The 18,217-nt window shown below is 33.6% G+C and overlaps 3 protein-coding genes across 4 annotated transcripts; all 3 read left to right on the forward strand.

Annotated features, from left to right (window-relative positions):
* Window positions 1–507: 507 nt before the first annotated feature.
* On the forward strand, window positions 508–4,507 carry PUM24 (pumilio 24). Its single transcript, XM_079056816.1, has 17 exons — window positions 508–917; window positions 1,227–1,280; window positions 1,386–1,447; window positions 1,541–1,622; window positions 1,705–1,828; window positions 1,913–1,996; window positions 2,082–2,196; window positions 2,296–2,446; window positions 2,533–2,646; window positions 2,722–2,793; window positions 2,902–2,952; window positions 3,028–3,078; window positions 3,159–3,266; window positions 3,333–3,506; window positions 3,710–3,784; window positions 3,893–4,146; window positions 4,257–4,507. The coding sequence occupies exons 1-17, from the start codon at window positions 621–623 to the stop codon at window positions 4,390–4,392; spliced, it is 2,004 nt and encodes a 667-aa protein (XP_078912942.1). The 5' UTR covers window positions 508–620; the 3' UTR covers window positions 4,393–4,507.
* Window positions 4,508–10,121: 5,614 nt separating this feature from the next.
* Window positions 10,122–13,489, forward strand: LOC145119280 (lipase class 3 family protein). Of its 2 annotated transcripts, none has more exons than XM_079054906.1 (7): window positions 10,122–10,660; window positions 11,330–11,527; window positions 11,635–11,907; window positions 12,001–12,103; window positions 12,179–12,297; window positions 12,369–12,545; window positions 12,630–13,489. In XM_079054906.1, the coding sequence occupies exons 1-7, from the start codon at window positions 10,361–10,363 to the stop codon at window positions 13,395–13,397; spliced, it is 1,938 nt and encodes a 645-aa protein (XP_078911032.1). In that variant the 5' UTR covers window positions 10,122–10,360; the 3' UTR covers window positions 13,398–13,489. The 2 variants fall into 2 exon arrangements, with proteins under 2 accessions (XP_078911032.1, XP_078911033.1); XM_079054907.1 differs by having other exon boundaries at window positions 10,478–10,656.
* Window positions 13,490–13,601: 112 nt separating this feature from the next.
* LOC145119282 (uncharacterized) lies at window positions 13,602–15,847 on the forward strand. Its single transcript, XM_079054908.1, has 8 exons — window positions 13,602–13,958; window positions 14,180–14,310; window positions 14,412–14,489; window positions 14,588–14,632; window positions 14,734–14,778; window positions 15,148–15,199; window positions 15,276–15,372; window positions 15,477–15,847. The coding sequence occupies exons 1-8, from the start codon at window positions 13,664–13,666 to the stop codon at window positions 15,640–15,642; spliced, it is 909 nt and encodes a 302-aa protein (XP_078911034.1). The 5' UTR covers window positions 13,602–13,663; the 3' UTR covers window positions 15,643–15,847.
* The last annotated feature ends 2,370 nt before the right edge of the window (window positions 15,848–18,217 follow it).

Consider the following 18,217-nt stretch of genomic DNA (forward strand, 5'->3'; position numbering starts at 1 on the left):
ATGGCCTTAGTGATAATGATATTAGGTTACGTCAAAGGAAAAGACAGTTGCTAGAAACGAACCGTTGTCCGAGTTTCGAATCATCACTTTAACAAGTGAGTGCGTAGTTATTTTTTTCAATATAATTATTAGTTGCTAGAAACGAATCGTTGTCCGAGTTTCGAATCATCACTTTAACAAGTGAGTGCGTAATTATTTTTTTCAATATAATTATTAGTTAAATAATTATAACCATACAAAGACTATATTGATATAGTCATTTTAACACCATTTGAATTCCATTTCAAAGCATGTTTTACAATGGCCTAAATAGTAATTTTAAGTATTTTTAGTCCTTTGTCCAATTTTTGTACAACTTAACCATTTTTCTCTCATAATTGTGCTTAACTACGAGTTTTATAGTCCAAAGTCCAAACTAATACCAAAAATGTTTTTTTTTTCTTTTAAAACCCCCGGGTATTCGACCCGAATACCGACACACATAGCTTATACGGTTATACCCTTTGGCCTAAAAGAGATGCCCTAAAACCCATCCATAACCACGCCTCCGTCACTGAACTGTAAAACCCTCACAAAACCATCCTCTGATTGCTATTAGCTGTTTTGCTTCTTTATCATCAATGGCGTTCAAGAACCAAAAAGACAGTCAATCGAACAAGAGAAAGAGAATTCCAGGCGCAACAAAAGGCGACGATGGAGGCAAATTCAGTCCGAAGAAGAAACTTAGAACACCCTCCAACAATCAACCGAACAAGGGTTTTAAGAAACCCTTTGACTCCAAGGCTGCCGGTCAATCTAACAAGGGTTTTAAGAAACTGTTTGAATCCAAGGCTGCTGGCGGAAAACCTAAATACAACAAATCGGATACTTCTCAGGATGCGCCCAAAACGAAGCGAGAACTTCGTATACAAGCTAAGGTTTGTGTGGAGTTTTCCATTGGCATATGTTTTCCGCTCCTATTCATCCTTACAGTCGTAAAGGAGCTTCATTTGAACTTTAGATGTCAAAGGGGTTACGTTTTCTACCTTCATTGTCGTTATGTAATCTCAACTTTTCGTCAGAAAAATTGCTAATTACATTCGTCAGAAAAATTGCTAATTAAAACTCAAAAGTGCTTCTTGTTGTAAAGAAGATAATATTGACTTACAGTTTTAACTAGACTTGTATCATAGCAACAAATTATGAAACTCCATTTCTAACTAGACTTTTGATATATCTTGTTGCAGGAACTTGCTGAAGCTAGGAAGAAAAAGAGAAGGCCTCATTACACTCTTGAACAAGTGTGCATTTTCTTTCATATACACTGTTTGTGATGGCTTATGAGTAGAAACAAAACATGCTATATTCATTGTCATTATAGTTTATCATTTATTATTTCAACACAGGAGCTTGCTTTACTATGGGAGAAAATGAGACGACGCAATATAGCAAAGGAAGATAGATCAAAGTATGTATAATATATTGTTTCATGTTTTACTGTTATTTAATAATCTCCTGACTTTTGTTATTAATTTCTTTGGTCTTTTTACTATGTTTCAAGGTTGATTAGTGATGCTTTAAGGAGGATGAAGGGCAAAATTCCCGAAATTGCAGGCTCCCATGTTTCTTGTCGTGTACTTCAGGTGAGATTCTTAAAGGTTTATCTTTTCTGCATATGAAATGCTTTTCTTGAAGAAGGGTACTTACGTAATTTTCTACCTCTAGACTTGTGCTAAGTATTGCTCAAAAGAAGAAGGAAATGCTGTTTTTGAGGAGCTTCGACCACACTTTCTCACCCTAGCTTGCAACACTTATGCAGTGCATCTCATTACAAAGATGTTGGATAATGGTTTGTAGTAGAATCCAAATGTTGTTCTCTCGACCAAATTACCAAAATACCCTTTCTCATCATGCCTTTATTTACATTTTGCAGCCTCAAAGGAACAACTAGCAGGGTTTATCTCTTCTCTTCATGGCCATGTTGCTTCACTTTTAAGACATATGGTTGGTTCAGTTGGTATGTATTATTATAAGCTATAACACATTCACTCATTTAAACACATTTTTAATATTAAAATTTAATTTTCAATCTTTTTATCTAGTTGTTGAACATGCTTATCAATTGGGAAATGCCACTCAAAAACAAGCTCTTCTCATGGAATTATACTCCACTGAACTTCAGTTGTTCAAGGATTTAGTGTCATTGAAAGAACGCAGGTAAATAGTAAAATAGTAAATATACTTTCTATTTTATTATATTGGAATTTGGATTTCTTCATATTCTAAAAAATAGGACACCACACAACTGAAAAACAGGTTAGTGGATATAATTTCAAAGCTGAATCTTCAAAAAACAGCAGTAATTAGACATATGTCTTCTGTGTTTCTACCAATTTTGGAGAAAGGAATAGTGGATCACTCTATTTTACACAAGGCACTTGTGGAGTACCTTACAGTTGCTGATAAGGTATGTTTAAACATTATTTTAATTTAATTTATTTTCTCTATTTTTTATTTCATGAGTTATATTTCTAATATAACATGTATGTATAGACATCTGCTGCAGATGTTATTCAACATTTATCAAGTGCACTTCTTGTAAGAATGATTCATACAAAAGATGGATCCAAGATTGGGATTCTTTGCATCAAGCATGGAAATGCCCAGGTTTGTCAATATTATTATTATTTTTATTTTGCATTAATAACTCTAAATTTACAAATTTGCCCTTTCTATTAACAGGAAAGAAAGAAAATTATCAAAGGAATGAAAGGTCATGTCAGTAAGATTGCTCAAGATAGATTTGGGAGTATGGTAAGAACTAAGAATAAACCATCTCAACTCTGCTTTAATCTTTTATTTATTTATTTATTTATTTTAATAATTTTTAATTGTTTTTTTTTTTTTTTTTTTGTTTTTCAGGTACTCACATGTATTCTCTCTGTTGTTGATGACACTCGGTTAATAAAAAAGGTTTCTCTTGTTTCTTGTAACAAGATGTTTAAAAAAAATATGAGTAAATAATTATTAAAATTCTTTGAATTACAGATCATAATTCGTGAACTCCAAAAAGTGCTAAAGGAGCTTATTTTTGATAAGGTTCTTATTTCTTGTCCCTTGATATAATTTTTTATATTAACAAACAGCTTATTAATTTTTAAAAAAAATTATGATTTCAGAATGGAAGGAGGCCATTATTGCAGCTTCTTCATCCAAACTGCTCACGTTATCTCAGTCCAGATGATTTGTCTTTATTAGATTCATCTATACCTTCTATACTGATAAAGGTAACTTTTTTTATACCTATTTTGCCCCTGGTTGGAATTTTTTAAGATTTTTGTTTTTGGCATCAGGGTAATTTGGAACCTGAAGCAGAAGCAGAAGAAAATGTCAAATCTTCAGAAGTTGAAGAAGATGAAGATGAAGTTGAAGAAGATGAAGAGGAGAATGTAAAAACTGTGACAGGTGGCAAAAAAGATCCACTACTAAGGAGGCGAGAGCTGTTGGTTGATAGTGGACTTGCTGAGGTTTGTTTTCTATGTGGAGGGTATTTTCGTCTTTTTACATATTTGATAAATTGAGGGGGCAGCTTTTGTCCTATTAACATCTTTGTCGGTGGGACAAAAGTGGCAGCTTTTGTTCCATGAGTCTCAGTTCAATTCATGCTTAAAGGGGAGGGTAATTTCATCTTTTTTATTTTTTATATATATATTTTTTATTTTTTTTATAGAGTTTGATTGATGCATGTTGCGAGAATGCTGAGGAATTACTTCGATCGAATCATGGGAAAGAGGTCTTGTTCGAGGTATAACAAAATTTATAATTTTTTTTTTCTGAGTATTTCATAAGTTTATAATTTAAGTATATTAAAAGGGTAAAATGGTAATTTACAAATGTGGTTTTGGATGTGTAGGTTGTTACAGGGGGTGCAGATGGAATACTCCACCCACAATTGGATGAAAAATTGGAATCTTTATATGAATCAATAGCATCCATTGTAGCAATACCTAAATCAGAAGAAGATGAAGAAGAAAAAGAACATCTTCTAGAAAATTTCCATTCTAGTAGAACAATAAGAAAATTGATCATAGATTGCCCTTCATTCGCTTCCACTTTATGGAAAAAAGCTTTCAAGGGCAATTGTAAAATGTGGGCCCAAGGTCACAGGTAAACCTATTAACCTAACCTAACAACAAATTCACATTTATATTATATAAATTATAAACGTTTTACTTTTAACGATAAAATAATATTTGAATGTTTTCATATATTTGTAGTGCGAAAGTGATTTGTGCATATTTGGAAAGCACGGATTCAAAGGTGGTAAAAATGGCAAAACAGGAGTTGCAGCCATTACTAGATAAAGGTGTCCTTAAATTACCCGAAAAAAACCAACCAAAAAAAGCTGATTAATCTCACTCACATGTATTTCTTTTTTTGTTTTTTTTACTATATTTTGCAACTCAAAATTTTGTCCCATTATGTCACTATGTAGCGTAATTTACAACTATCAACTATGTATTATTTATATCGTGTGTGAGTTGACTTTAAAAATATACTACAATTAGTATACTTTTTATGTTATTAAATGTCTATTCTTATACATTAAATGTTTGATCCTAATGAACAAAGTTATGTATGACGAAATGTGGAGTTTTTATTCTAGATTAATTGTGGTTTGGATTATGACAAAAGGTGATAGACAATATAATAAGATATAAATAACGAAAAAACATTTTTGAGCTAGGGATTTTGAAAAAAAAAATTGAAAATTCTATTTTATAATCAGAAAACGAAAAACATGTTTGAATTGAGGATTGAAGTGTTGAAAACAAGAATTGTCGACTTAATATCACTGTGGATTTTTAATTAAATTACAGACAATTGCTTAATTTGGAATATTATAAGTTTCATTAGAAATGATTTATCTTGATCTTGAATCAAATTACAAAAATAAAAAAAGGTGAAGGGTTCATAACTCATTACGCATAGGCCAGTATATAATTCACTGGATCCACTAAACCAATGATTGAGGGTTGAATTAAGTTCTCATTGACTTATGAATATTACCCATCTTTAGAAAAAAAAAATGCAACAAAAACAATACTTTAGTCAATTATTGTTGTAAAAATGATAAAAAATTATATCATAAGTTTATAATCAGGTAAATATATATATTAAACTGTGTTTATTAAATAGTATATTATTTATTTATTTAATATAGTTTATAATCAGGTAAATATAAATATTAAATTGTGTTTAGTTATATTATTCTTTCATTTAATATGTTTATTGTTTATTATAAAGAAAACACACCCAATTTTCCGGCACCAAAAAAGACATCCTGCACTTCGGTCCATGGGGCCGTTGCTCACGCGGCAAATAGTTGGGATGTCTATTAGGATATCATTGTAATCTTCACTTTTAAGTTTTACCAAAATATCCTTCCTTCTTTGATAATCCCTCAAAAATTACCAAAAGTACACAAAAGCCACCGAAAAGTACTTTATCATCTTTTTAACTTATCACTACTTATTTTTTCAAACATTAGATCACTTCATCATTTTTATTTTTAAATTGCGTCATTTCAACAGGTTACAAGTAACTTTTCGAATAATGCATGTTGAGTTAACACCCTCTGAAGTGTAGAGCTGACATGTCATGATGATATGACATTTTATGGTGAATGATATTTATCGCGACAAAATTGAAAGAAAGCCCAAAATATAATGTTATTTTCATTATTTTTCAAATGAGGCTAAGTAGTGAAAAATGCTCTACATTCTCGACTAAATAGCACAAAAACAATTCCATTTGAGTCATTTTTCAATATTGCCACCCTAACTTTTATGTCATCAGAAAATGCCACTTCATCATGCAACTTCAACGCCACACTATAAGAGAGTGCCGACTTAGTACATAGTAACCATAAAGTTACCTAATAATTTGGTGTAATAGCGAAATTGAAAAAATTGATAGCTTGATGTATTATTTGAAAAAAAAATGATAAAGCAATGCGTTTTGTGTATTTTTCCTATTATCTAGTTGGATATTGAATGTAGAATTAAACATAATTTAAAAACTAATATTATTTTTGGAACATCAATCAAAAATCTATTAACAAATTAACAAGGAGGCATTAAAAAATATACATCGTTTAAGAATTAATAAATTTTCAAGCTAATAAACCCTATTAGCATTGATGTACTCAACATGTCCAAACCAACTCTTTAAACAAAGATGTTTACATTTATAGGAGCATATTTATTCCATATCGTCTCACCATTCTCCAAAACCAAAGCATTGTCAAGATGAGACCTAATAGATGAAATCAGAAACAAATGTGTAGAGGACAACTCCCTAACTCTAAGAATTGATTGTATTATCTTATGTGACATATTAAAGCAAACAAATCATGTCCTCCAACTCCAACCCAATCATCCATGCTTTAGAATACTATTCAACTCCACTCCCATGTACCATTCTTAAAGCATGAATCAACCATACAAATTGTTTGAGATTCCAAATCATATAACCTTATAAACCGATTTGACAAAGGGACAATACCATATCAAACATCATTCCAAAACATATACTATCACCATAACCAACTTTCACACAGTATAAGTATCCATATCAAGATTGTGATCAACCATATTATTAGTAGATTGAACTGATTTTTCCCAATACGTCTTCAATATGTAAGTAATAGCATTTCGAAAAGAACCATAATCACCATTAATGCTTTTAACAACTATATGGATAAAAAATTCAATTCATAAATATAAACCACTCTTGCCAGTAATCTATTAAAATCTTGTTAGTATAAAAAGACTACAATTCCTCAACCCACGTACTCGTTAAGGTGTTACGATCTTCCGCTAATTCACTCATTGTAACTTTCTGTCCACCAACTCACCATTTAAAAAAAGGCTATGCCTTATTCTCTCAAAATCATTTTAAACCACAATTGGGGCTTTGCATATAGAGGAAAAGTAAATACTCAGACTTTCTAACACTGATCTGCCCCAATTGAAAAACTGCAAATCAATTGAATTTTAATCCATATTACATCAAATAGGTAATCCCTTAATTTAATCATAGCGATTAAATTGGTTTTAAGGCTTAATTAGATGACAATGCTTAAGGGATTTAAAACTTTCACTCCCTTGAAATATGTAACATCCTCAAAATGGTCCTAAAAGTTTTTATGTTTTAGTAAAAATAAAAATAAGTTAATTAGATGTATTTAAATATAGTTGATTAAATAAAAATGATGAATATATTGATATCAACTAATTAGAAGGTTATTAGAGTCGATCTTATGAAAACATAAAAAAAGTATCATAATTGTCAATTTGTTGAAGTTGAGATTTTTTAACAAATAGTCGATGGCTAAGTTAGGACAAGAATGTCATGAAATAGACAAGGAATGACTATAACTGGAAATTTTCATGTTGCTATAGAGAAAAACTTATCAAAGATCCTTTACATAAGCTATAAAAGTTCTTTGTCATTTTGAAGGTCTATAAAGTTGGCTAATATGAACATCAGAAATCAAGTCAATTACATTATTATCTCATATTCAATTTTGGAATTGCAAAAAATGGATCTATAATTGGTTATCAAACAAAAGATTTACATAAAAGTTTCAATAGATGTGAAAAACACCACCAAAACTTGTTATGCAAAATGTCTCATTTCCATGTGTTTTTATTCACGTTAACTAGTTCAACTGAATTTTAACAATTCAATATAACCGGTTCAATTAGATTTTTATAAAAATTTGCTAGCTCGTTCCGATCTAGAAATAAACATAAAGTGTGTGCTAGTTGAACCGTTCATTCTCCAGTTCCTGGTCTAATTGGTTCGAACCGATTTTTAAAAACATTGCTTTTTATATAACATATGGACTAATTTGTCTACTGTTTATGAAAAATAAAGTAAATTTAGGTTTAAACAAAGAAAAAGATTGCTTTTTATGAAACTTACGGATTAATTTGTCCAGACAAAACTTCAAAAATGGTCCCTGTGGTTTTCGAAAATATCAAGTTTAATCCCTAAGTTCAAAAAACCTCACAGATGGTCCCTGTGGTTTCAAAACTTTTAACATTTGGTCCTTCTGGCTCACTCCGTTACCATTTAGCCGTTAAGTAAGGGGTATTTTTGTCATTTCACTACCCAGGGACCATTTATGAGGTTTTGTATTACTTTTTTTAAAATAAATAAATAAATAAATAAAATTTTATATGCAAGGGGTCCCACCTCTCTCTCTCTCTCTCTCTCTCTCTCTCTCTCTCTCCGATTCACCGGTGGAAGAAACAACCACCGGAGATACCAATTTCTGGCCTCCTCTCCGGTCACACTCTACCACTTCCCACTGCCCACACACCACTTGTTGCCACCACCGTTTTGGTCGACCAAGCCCCACCGCCATAAACCACCACACTCTCCTCCTTCGATTCCTTTTCTATCAAGCAACTTGACAAACACCCTTGAAAACCTGTTACTGCTTTCCCTTTTCCTTTCGTGTTGTGAACCACTAGAAGCAAGAAAAGCCAACAGTAGGGCTGCCACCCACTGCCACAAAACCGCCACCATTCCATTGTTGTTCTTCTTTCAATAAACCACCCACACAACCTCCAGCCACCCGTCGTTGCTTCTCCCTATCCCTTCTTGTGGAACTCGCTGGAACAGAAATAGAAATAGAGCAGCAGAAGGCTACTGGAGCAGCCCCCAGCTACATACCGCCACCGTCGTTCTGCTGTTGCCGGTAAGCCATCACCACCTCTGCCATCTTGAATCATATTGTCGAGACTTGTTGATTTCAACTGAGACCAAGAGACCCAACAAAGGGTCCCGATTTCCTTCTTCTGCATCCTGTAATCGCAATCAGTTAACCAAAGAGACCCACCGATGGGTCTCGATTTTTGTTGAATCTCAAACCTGCAAATCACGATAGGTAACGAATTTGGTTGAAATTGGGGGTGGGTTCTTGTGTTCACTGTATAGTTTAGGGATGAACGAACTTGTTTTGCCACATATTCCCGTTTGATTTTGGGTTTTTGAGATCTATCTGATGAAGATGAAAGGAAGCAGGCGGTGGAGAGAGAGAGAGAGAGAGAGAGAGAGAGAGAGAGAGAGAGAGAGAGAGAGAGAGAGAGAGAGAGAGACCATTTGTATATTAAACAATTACTTTTTACTTTTTTTTTTATTTTTTAAATAAGGCAAAACTTCATAAATGGTCCCTGTGCTAGTGAAATGACAGAAATGCCCTTCACTTAACGGCCAAAAGTTAACGGAGTTAGCGAAAAGGACCATTTGTTAAAAGTTTTGAAACCACAGGGACCATCTGTGAGGTTTTTTGAACTTAGGGATTAAACTTGATATTTTCGAAAACCACAGGAACCATTTTTGAAGTTTTGTCAAAAAAGAAAGTAAATTTAGGTTTAAACCAAAAAATCTTTTTCTTAACTAGAAAGGTTACCCCCGCTACGCGGGGGCCAGAAAATTTCAATGTGGTTTCCGAATTGATAAATATGACAGACATAGAAAGTGCAAGAATGAAAAGTCCGGGCTTTGCCCCGGACAAAAAATGTAAAAGTTTTGACTGGAAGTATGAAAATGGCTAAAGAATTAAAGGGGTAGGAATTAGCAACTTTTTAGAAAAGGGATCAAAGTTGTCAAACCGTTAAAGTTTTGTGGCCAAACTTTAAATATTAAAAGGTTCCAAAAAAGTGTAAAAATATTGATTGCAAGGACCAAAAGTGTCAAAATGGGTAAAGAATAATGACCAAAGTTGCCAAAAAACATCCAAATTTAGTATTCCTAACTTCCAACAATAATACAGGGACCAATTCTGCCAAAAAAATGGGAAGTTGAATGGAACACAAACAAAAGGACATGAATAAATTAATTAAAGAAGTACAGGGACCGGATATGTAAATCAAGGGACCAAACCTGGACAAAGTATCCCAACTTTACTATTCATTTCTTTCACAACTTTATATATATATATATATATATATATATATATATATATATATATATATATATATATATATATATTAACCCAATAAATTAGCGAAATAGATAAAAAAGAAGGGAAATCATTTTCACATTAGAAAGTATAAAAGGTCAAGAAGGTAATTTCAGCGTCTCGTCTCAATCTCTCCGGACTCGTATCTTCCCCGTTGCTTGTCTCGCTGTTCACAACTTTTCTCTCTCCAGATTCGATGTATTAGCGCAAGATAGGATTTCGCAAATCAACTACCCTGATTTTTGCTAAACAACAAAACTTGGATCTAATCTGCAGTTAATCGAGAATTACACAAACAAAAGGTCGTTGAGTCGCGAATCAGCGAGCTTCTGAGCTGATTCCATGGCGGCAACAACAATGGCTACAGCCGCAGGGGCGGTGGTGTTATTGTACTATGTATTGGCTCGGAAAATGACTTCGGCTGATGCGAAGGCCGCCGAGGACGATGAGGGACGGGAATACATGAAATCAAGTAAATCGAAGAGGAAGATCGCGCAGAGGAGGCCAGCTCAGGCGCCTGCCACGTGGTTTGAAACGATTTCGACTCTTTCCGAGACGCTTAGATTCACATATTCAGAAACCCTAGGAAAATGGCCTCTTGGAGACTTGGCTTTCGGCATCAATTATTTGTTGCGAAGGCAGGTAACGCCTTTTTCTTATCTTCGTTTCTTCTAGTTTCTAAAGTTCGAGTTTGATTGCCCAAAAATGTGGATCAAGTTTGACCTAAATTCCTGAATCCTGACCTCGGGGTTCATCCATTAAGTTGGGTAAGGTATCATTGAGCCAAAGGCGACCTGTTAAAGGTTTAGCCTTTATCATTCATGTATGGATATAGTTTGATTTGGTTCACTTCTGGTTTTTATATGATTCTATTGCCCAAAACCACTATATCTGCTCTATTTTTTCGTGAGAATATGTACTGTAGTAGTTTCAATTATCAAAATGTTATCGTTAGGCCAGAAAATCTAATTAGATTGGCGAAGATGAGGGCAAAAGTTAGCTCAATTTATACAGTCTAACTGCTTTTAATTGGCATGAGTTTGTCATAATACGAGATCCAATTTTGTATTTCCACTATTTCAAATTAAGTTATATAGCTATCTGATTAAGTTCACTTAGGCCACAATTCATAGTAACAACTTAAACTACCCTATGTTTGTGTCAGAGATTGGTTCCACCCTCTTGCATTTTTTAGTATAGGTTTTGATCATATCTTAAAGTCAGAGGTAAGGGTATCTGTAGGAATTGTTAATACTTTGAACATAAATAAGTTGTACATAACTTGTCTTAATGTGCTAAATCTTTATTCAGGGTAATGCACAAGTAGCTAGTGTATATGCTGGAGAAAACAGCATACAGCTCAAGGGACCCGAAATCATTGCAGAGTTAAAACACTATTTAAGATTGTTGACTCTATGCATGCTTTTCTCAAAGAAACCATTCCCAGTCTTTCTAGAGTCTGCTGGCTTTTCAGAAGCAGATGTCCTATTGCAGAAGCCAAAAGCAGGGGTACAAAACTGCAACTACCTCTTCAATCATCTTTAATAAAATCTTGTATCCCTTTCCTATATCACTGACTTTGATTTTAAAAAAATAAAAATAAATAATGAATGCAGCTTTTGAAGCCTGCCTTCACGATTATCTGTGATAAAGATTCAAAATGCTTCCTTCTATTGATTCGAGGGACACATAGTATTAAAGATACACTTACAGCAGCAACTGGTGCTGTTGTCCCTTTTCACCATTCGGTTTTACATGATGGTGGAATCAGTAATCTTATTTTAGGTTATGCACATTGTGGAATGGTTGCTGCTGCTCGTTGGATTGCAAAGCTCAGTATCCCTTTTCTTCTTCAAGCCCTCAAAGAGAACCCTGGTTATCAAGTCAAAGTATATACATACATAACTACTACCTTTTTATGGTTGTATAAAATATAAATACTTATTTAATTACTACCTAAACCTTTTGTATTTATCTTTCAGATTGTTGGTCATTCACTTGGTGGTGGCACAGCTGCACTCTTAACTTACATTCTTCGCGAACAAAAAGACTTATCATCTATTTCATGCATCACATTTGCACCAGGCATGTATATTACTAAAATTAATATTATAATTATATAAAAAATATCAAATGAATACTAAGTTTGATATTCTACAGCTGCTTGTATGACATGGGAATTAGCTGAATCCGGTCAACACTTCATCACCACAATAATCAACGGCTCTGATCTTGTCCCAACTTTTTCAACCGCTTCTATAGACGATCTTCGCACTGAGGTACTATACATACACAACTTATATAACTCTCTTTTGACAAAATTGCCCCTGAAACTTTTTTTTTAATGAAGGTTACAGCGTCATCTTGGTTAAATGATTTGAGAGATCAAGTTGAACAAACTAGAGTTTTAAACGTTGTATATCGTTCTGCTACTGCTTTGGGGTCCCGTCTCCCTTCAATAGCCAACGCAAGAGCCAAAGTTGCTGGTGCAGGTGCTATGTTGCGCCCTGTTTCTAGTAGCACTCAGGTAAAAAAGTAAAAGAGTTATTACATTCCAAGAAAATACATTGCTATTTCTTGCATATAAAACTTTAATTTTTATAAATCGTAGGTTGTAATGAAACGCGCACAAAATGTTGCTCAAGCGGTGGTCAGAACGCGCTCAACTCTCTCTGCTTGGTCATGCATGGGTGCGCGCCGCCGCGCTGTCGGCACTCCACCGCCGGATGGTTTTTCCGAAACTACCCTTATACTTGAAAAAAGCCCCGATTCTACCCCAACCACCCCAACTACCACCACCAACAACAACCTCGACCGCCATGACTCCACCATTGACCGCTGTTCTTCTAGCGGCGGGTCGGCCCACGATGACACGGACGAAGAGGAACACCTTATTCCGGTGGACCACATCACGTCGAATGCCAATTCCGACCACATCACAGAAGGTGAACTTTTATATGAACTTGAAAAGGAACTTCAAAGGCAAGAGAACAAAGCGGATATTGAAGAGGAAGAAGAAGCTGCAGCTGAAGAGATTAGAGAAGAGGAGAAAGTTATAGCGGATGCAGTTGAATCCGAACAGGCGATTTCTTCATCGGATATGTCGGAGAATTACCATTTATACCCTCCTGGGAAAATTATGCATATTGTTTCGGTTTCGATTGTGAGAGATCGTAGTAGTAGTCATAATCATGATTGCGATTCTGCCATTGATGAACATGTAGAACATGAAGAAGGGGAAAGTGAATGTGTGGGTATTTATGAGACGAATAGGGAACTTTATGGGAAGCTGAGGTTGTCGAGGACGATGATTAATGATCATTATATGCCAATGTATAAGAAGATGATGGAGAAATTATTGGTGGAATTAGAAAAATAGATTCGATTATATTAGTTTGGTATATAGATATATTATATATACACATATATTGTAATTGTATGATATGATTGATGAATGGTGGTTGATTAATTTTTTTTTTGTTTGAACCAAAATGATTCGGCTAACTTTATTATTGGAGTTGAATGAAAAATTGACGATTTTATTTTATTTTTTAATTTATTTGTTTTGTAAGGTTTTCTATTGTATTATGTATACACTTTTTATACCGAGATCTTGAGCTCCACTGTTCATTAGCTACGAACTCCATGAACGCAATTTCATTCGGAACTCCATTTACGCCGTTCGCGTATCCTCCTTGGAGTAGTACGACGTCGGATCGCAATTTCAATCTTCCATCTCTCGCTCTACCAGTTCCGTTCTCTCGTTCGCAATTTCGATTTCTTCACAAGCAGCGCAACCGCCGGAGTCTCTTTCTCGGCCAGTCAACCATGTCCGGCGACATCCTGCCGCCGATGGAACTGACAACGGAGTCCGATTTCGAGCAGATTGTTTCTCCCGATGGAACATTATCTATATGCGGCTTCGGTTCCTTGCTCTCTGGTAATCTTCTTCCCACTTCTAACGTCTAATCCAAATAATCTGTTCTGAATGTCGACTGGTTTCTGGTTTTTAAACCTAGTAATGCAAATCTGAAATCGATGCAGATTCTCTAAAGTTCGATTTCAGTATCAATTAAGGAGTAGAAACTTAACAGCGTAGGTTTATCAATGTTGAAATCGTAACTTCGATACTCAAACTAAACTTCACCTTTGATCGATTAGAACGGAGCGCAAGGAGTACGTTTCCCGATCTGATTAACTTCAGAGTTGCAAAATTGAACGGATTTAGACGTGTTTTCGCTCACGTTGCTCCCATTTTCTTCGAGCGTGGAATTGCTAAGCCTGAAACTAAGGTACTGTATCCAAAATTAAGTACTTCAGAGTTGCAAAATCACGCTGTTTGTTCGAGATGAAACATATAAAATGATGAGATGATAATTTTGTATGTTTTCAGGAAATTTCAAGCTTGAGTGTGGAGCCATGTGAAGGTGAATCACTTATAGTTACTGTTTTCGAGATCAAAAAGTCAGAGGTATGTACTGAAATATGTTCTATCATTTTCCTTTTGAAACAAGAATCCATGAACAAACTCACAAATTAACCAATAGAACTCACTCTTATGGTAATCAGATTCCATCCTTCATTGAGAGAGAGCACGAATTCCGATTTTTAGCTGTAAGTTACTACGCAATTTCTTTTCTTCATAAGTATCCATCCCAAATTCTCCAGATTTGTGTTCTTAGTTCTAACAATGAAAGAATATGTTGGTTTCATAGGTCCACCCTGTAACACTAGAAGGTAGCCAGTATACTACACCTGCTGTGAGTGACACCCTATTAACATATCTACTAAAGAGTTAAATGCACATTTATGCTACAATTACTCACCTTTCATCCAATTTACACAACACTGTTTCACACATTTACCAATTTATGCCACAATATTTCTCCTTTTTATCCATTTATGCAACAATGTTCTATTTTTTTCACCAAGTTATCTAAACTGACACAAATTATCAAAGCACCATCTTATCGATTCATTGCATATTTCATCTAAAAACTATTTTTTTGCATAATTTGGGAAAAAAGTGAAACACAGTTCCACAAATGCACATTTAACCTTTTACTAAACAAGTAAATAACAACTTTTTAAGGGATTTACATTTTGTTGATCTTTGGTTGTGAATGCAGGTTCTGTGTGCACGTTATAGCGATGAGGAATATTTCCAGAATAGATGCAAAGGTATTTCAAGTATTTAGTTAAATCAAAATAATTAGATAATAAGAATGTATCCAACTTTTGTCCTTTTTTTTTTCAGGAAGTCAAGAGGTGTACCATGAACGATATGGACGATTTGGTATTGAGAAGATCTGGAGAGATGATGTGCTTCCCTGTCGTGTTTATTGTCGGCATTGGTAAGTTTTTGAAAAGTTAATCACACAACAACAAAAAATCATTCATCCATACATCACTTAATGAGAAAAAAAAGTTGCTAAAATGGATAAAATCATTTTGTTAGCGTATTGGCAGCAAAGAATCTTGGGAATGAAGCGTATGAGAATTTTTTAGATCATACGTATCTTGCAGACCGTATAACAACCCTTGGGAAATACTTGGTGACAATGGGTTGTGGTATCATGGAAGAAGAACCACCCGAGGTTCTTAAGGTTCGATATGGTGGTTAGTCTTGATTTTGCTATTTTTAGCAGTATGGGTTCCTAATTTAAAGGGTTTTAAATTAGGAACCCGTTTGTAGGCCAACGTTTCAATGTTGCCATAACATTTGCGAGATGAGAATTTATAATATCGATGTGTATTGGTCTGGGACTCGAGTAATATGTGATTTTTTATCATACCCATGAAGGTGGGGATAGGACTCGCTTTATTTTTTGTCTGTGCAAAAAAGACGTAAATGCCCTTGTCATCCTCATCAACAAAAATATCTATAGAAACCTTGTCGAGTCTAGTTTTGTCGTGTGTAACAAACACAAGGTAAATGAGGTTTCAGTGAGACATTGTGGTTTGGGAGTTGTTTCCGCTTAGGTTTTGATCCATCAACATAAAAACAATTGTTTTGATTTTTATACATTTGTTTTGATTCTCTCTATTCGATTAAAATGAGGGGTATAAAAGTCAAAACAAATGGATGAATCAAAACCATAATTGGAAAGTGATTTACCTCCAAATGTAGTTTATTTGGGGAAAAGAACATTGGAATGCAACGTAGGGGAATCTTTTGAATTCTAGTAATGCATTTTTACAAGAAAAACCACTAGGGCTGTTTGATAGTTTCTGATTGAGTCAATGTTTGACTGAGCGAGACGTAACTTTGAATCTGACCTGACCGAATAAAAACATTTCAGAGGAGTCAGGACCGAATCCATCAAATCAATAAGATGTTTCTAAGCGTGATATAAAATAGTCTACATGTTTCTAAGTGTGATATAAAAACAGTCTGAATCTGACCCTCCGGTCAGATGCAGTTTCTTAGTCGCTTACCAGACCCAATAAGAGACATATCAAACAACCTTTAAGATGATTAGTATGGGAGGTGTTATATCACAAAATTACTACTTCTTAAGGGGGTGTTTGGCTAAGCTTATTTATGGCTTATTTTTCGGGTTTATTTTTTATAAGTTCATTTTTTCTGCCTTATTTTTCATGAGTTCGGCTTATTTTCTTAGTGTAAGTCATAATAAGCTCAGAAGTTGAAAAATAAGTTAGAAAAAATGAGCTTATAAAAAATAAGCTCGGAAAATAAACTATAAATAAGCTTAGCCAAACACCCCCTAAGTAACTATCACACAATAACGACACATATTGCAAAATGAGTTTTACAATGTTTTTGGCTTAGTTAAAATACTTTGTAATGGTCTCAAATACAAAAACGTTTTATTTTTTTATTTATTTTTAAAAAAGAATAGGCAAATTTGGTAATAACGAATAATTTCACAATATAAGTCAATGTCCCGAAAATTTTGTACCCTAATACAATAAATGTGTTTGGGAATTATGTTTTAGAGGTTTGTACCATTTTGTATTACAAGTGAATGGATAATATCATCATATGCAATAGTTATGTACAAAGAAGTGATTGAAGGCGGAAAATGTTCCATACAATCACAAAGAAAACAAATATGTTAAGCAACCACCAAAAAAAAATGTACAAATGTTTCTACGAGAACTCACAACTACTGATATTATATACACTTTTTTTTTGTCATATTAAATTTTCACAAACTTTATTTAACATGATCATTGACCATTTTTTTTAAATCAATCATTTTCTCCTCGTTTTTGTAAAGTGTGTTATAGAGTTCTTTTTATCTAATTTCACTTTTAGTAAACGTCATATTTTTAAATAGAAACTTTACTTGCTCATAACATTGAATGAAATAATAGATTGCAATATGCGAAATTAGAAAGGTAACAATGTTTTTTTTTTTTTTTTTGAAAATATAGAGATGATAACTTTTCATGTATATAGTTATAAAAAAATTGCATAATAACGATCATAAATTTAATTTTTGATATTAGCGTTAAACTAATATAAATTAACTAATCTAAAAATAATAAATAGAAAATTTCGTCATTGTCCTTATAAACTTTCATAATTATGTCAATATCCTTATAAACTTTCATAATTACTTTTTCCGTCTATATCCTTAAAAACATTATTTTTAAACTAAATTATAACTAAATTACTAAAATATTCATTTGCAATTCATCCCATAGTCGATCTCATTATTCGTGATATGGTTATTCATAATCCGATTCTTTGTCGCTTCATATTTTTTCATAATCGATTAACAAAACCCAGTGATTTCATATTCCTAATCGATTGCTAAACAATATATTTTATTTCCTACTATTGATTTAGGAGACCTACAATTATTCTCTTTTAAACAATTTTGTTCTTCCTATGGTTCTTCAATATTTTGTAAGGATTCATCTATACATTAATGTATCGGTTAACGAAACTGGGTAAATATTGAAACCGATAAACCGGAAAAAGGGTCAAATCGTCATTTTTACCGGTAATTAGGACTTTTTCGTAAACAAATTTTAGTTTGAGAATTTTTCGTAAATTAGGGTGAAATATTATGAGTTTTCCGGAGATTTCCCTATATATATATGTGTGTGTGTGTGCAATTTGAAGTTTTATATAGACGTAATTATAAAAATTTATAAGGATATAGATATCTACACCTAATTTTTTTTTCCGCATTTACATCTGTGCAAAAGTTCTTTGATATATCC

This window comes from Lactuca virosa, chromosome 6, assembly GCF_052849685.1.
Source record: "Lactuca virosa cultivar CGN04683 chromosome 6, Lactuca_virosa_CGN04683_v6, whole genome shotgun sequence".
NCBI lineage: Eukaryota > Viridiplantae > Streptophyta > Magnoliopsida > Asterales > Asteraceae > Lactuca > Lactuca virosa.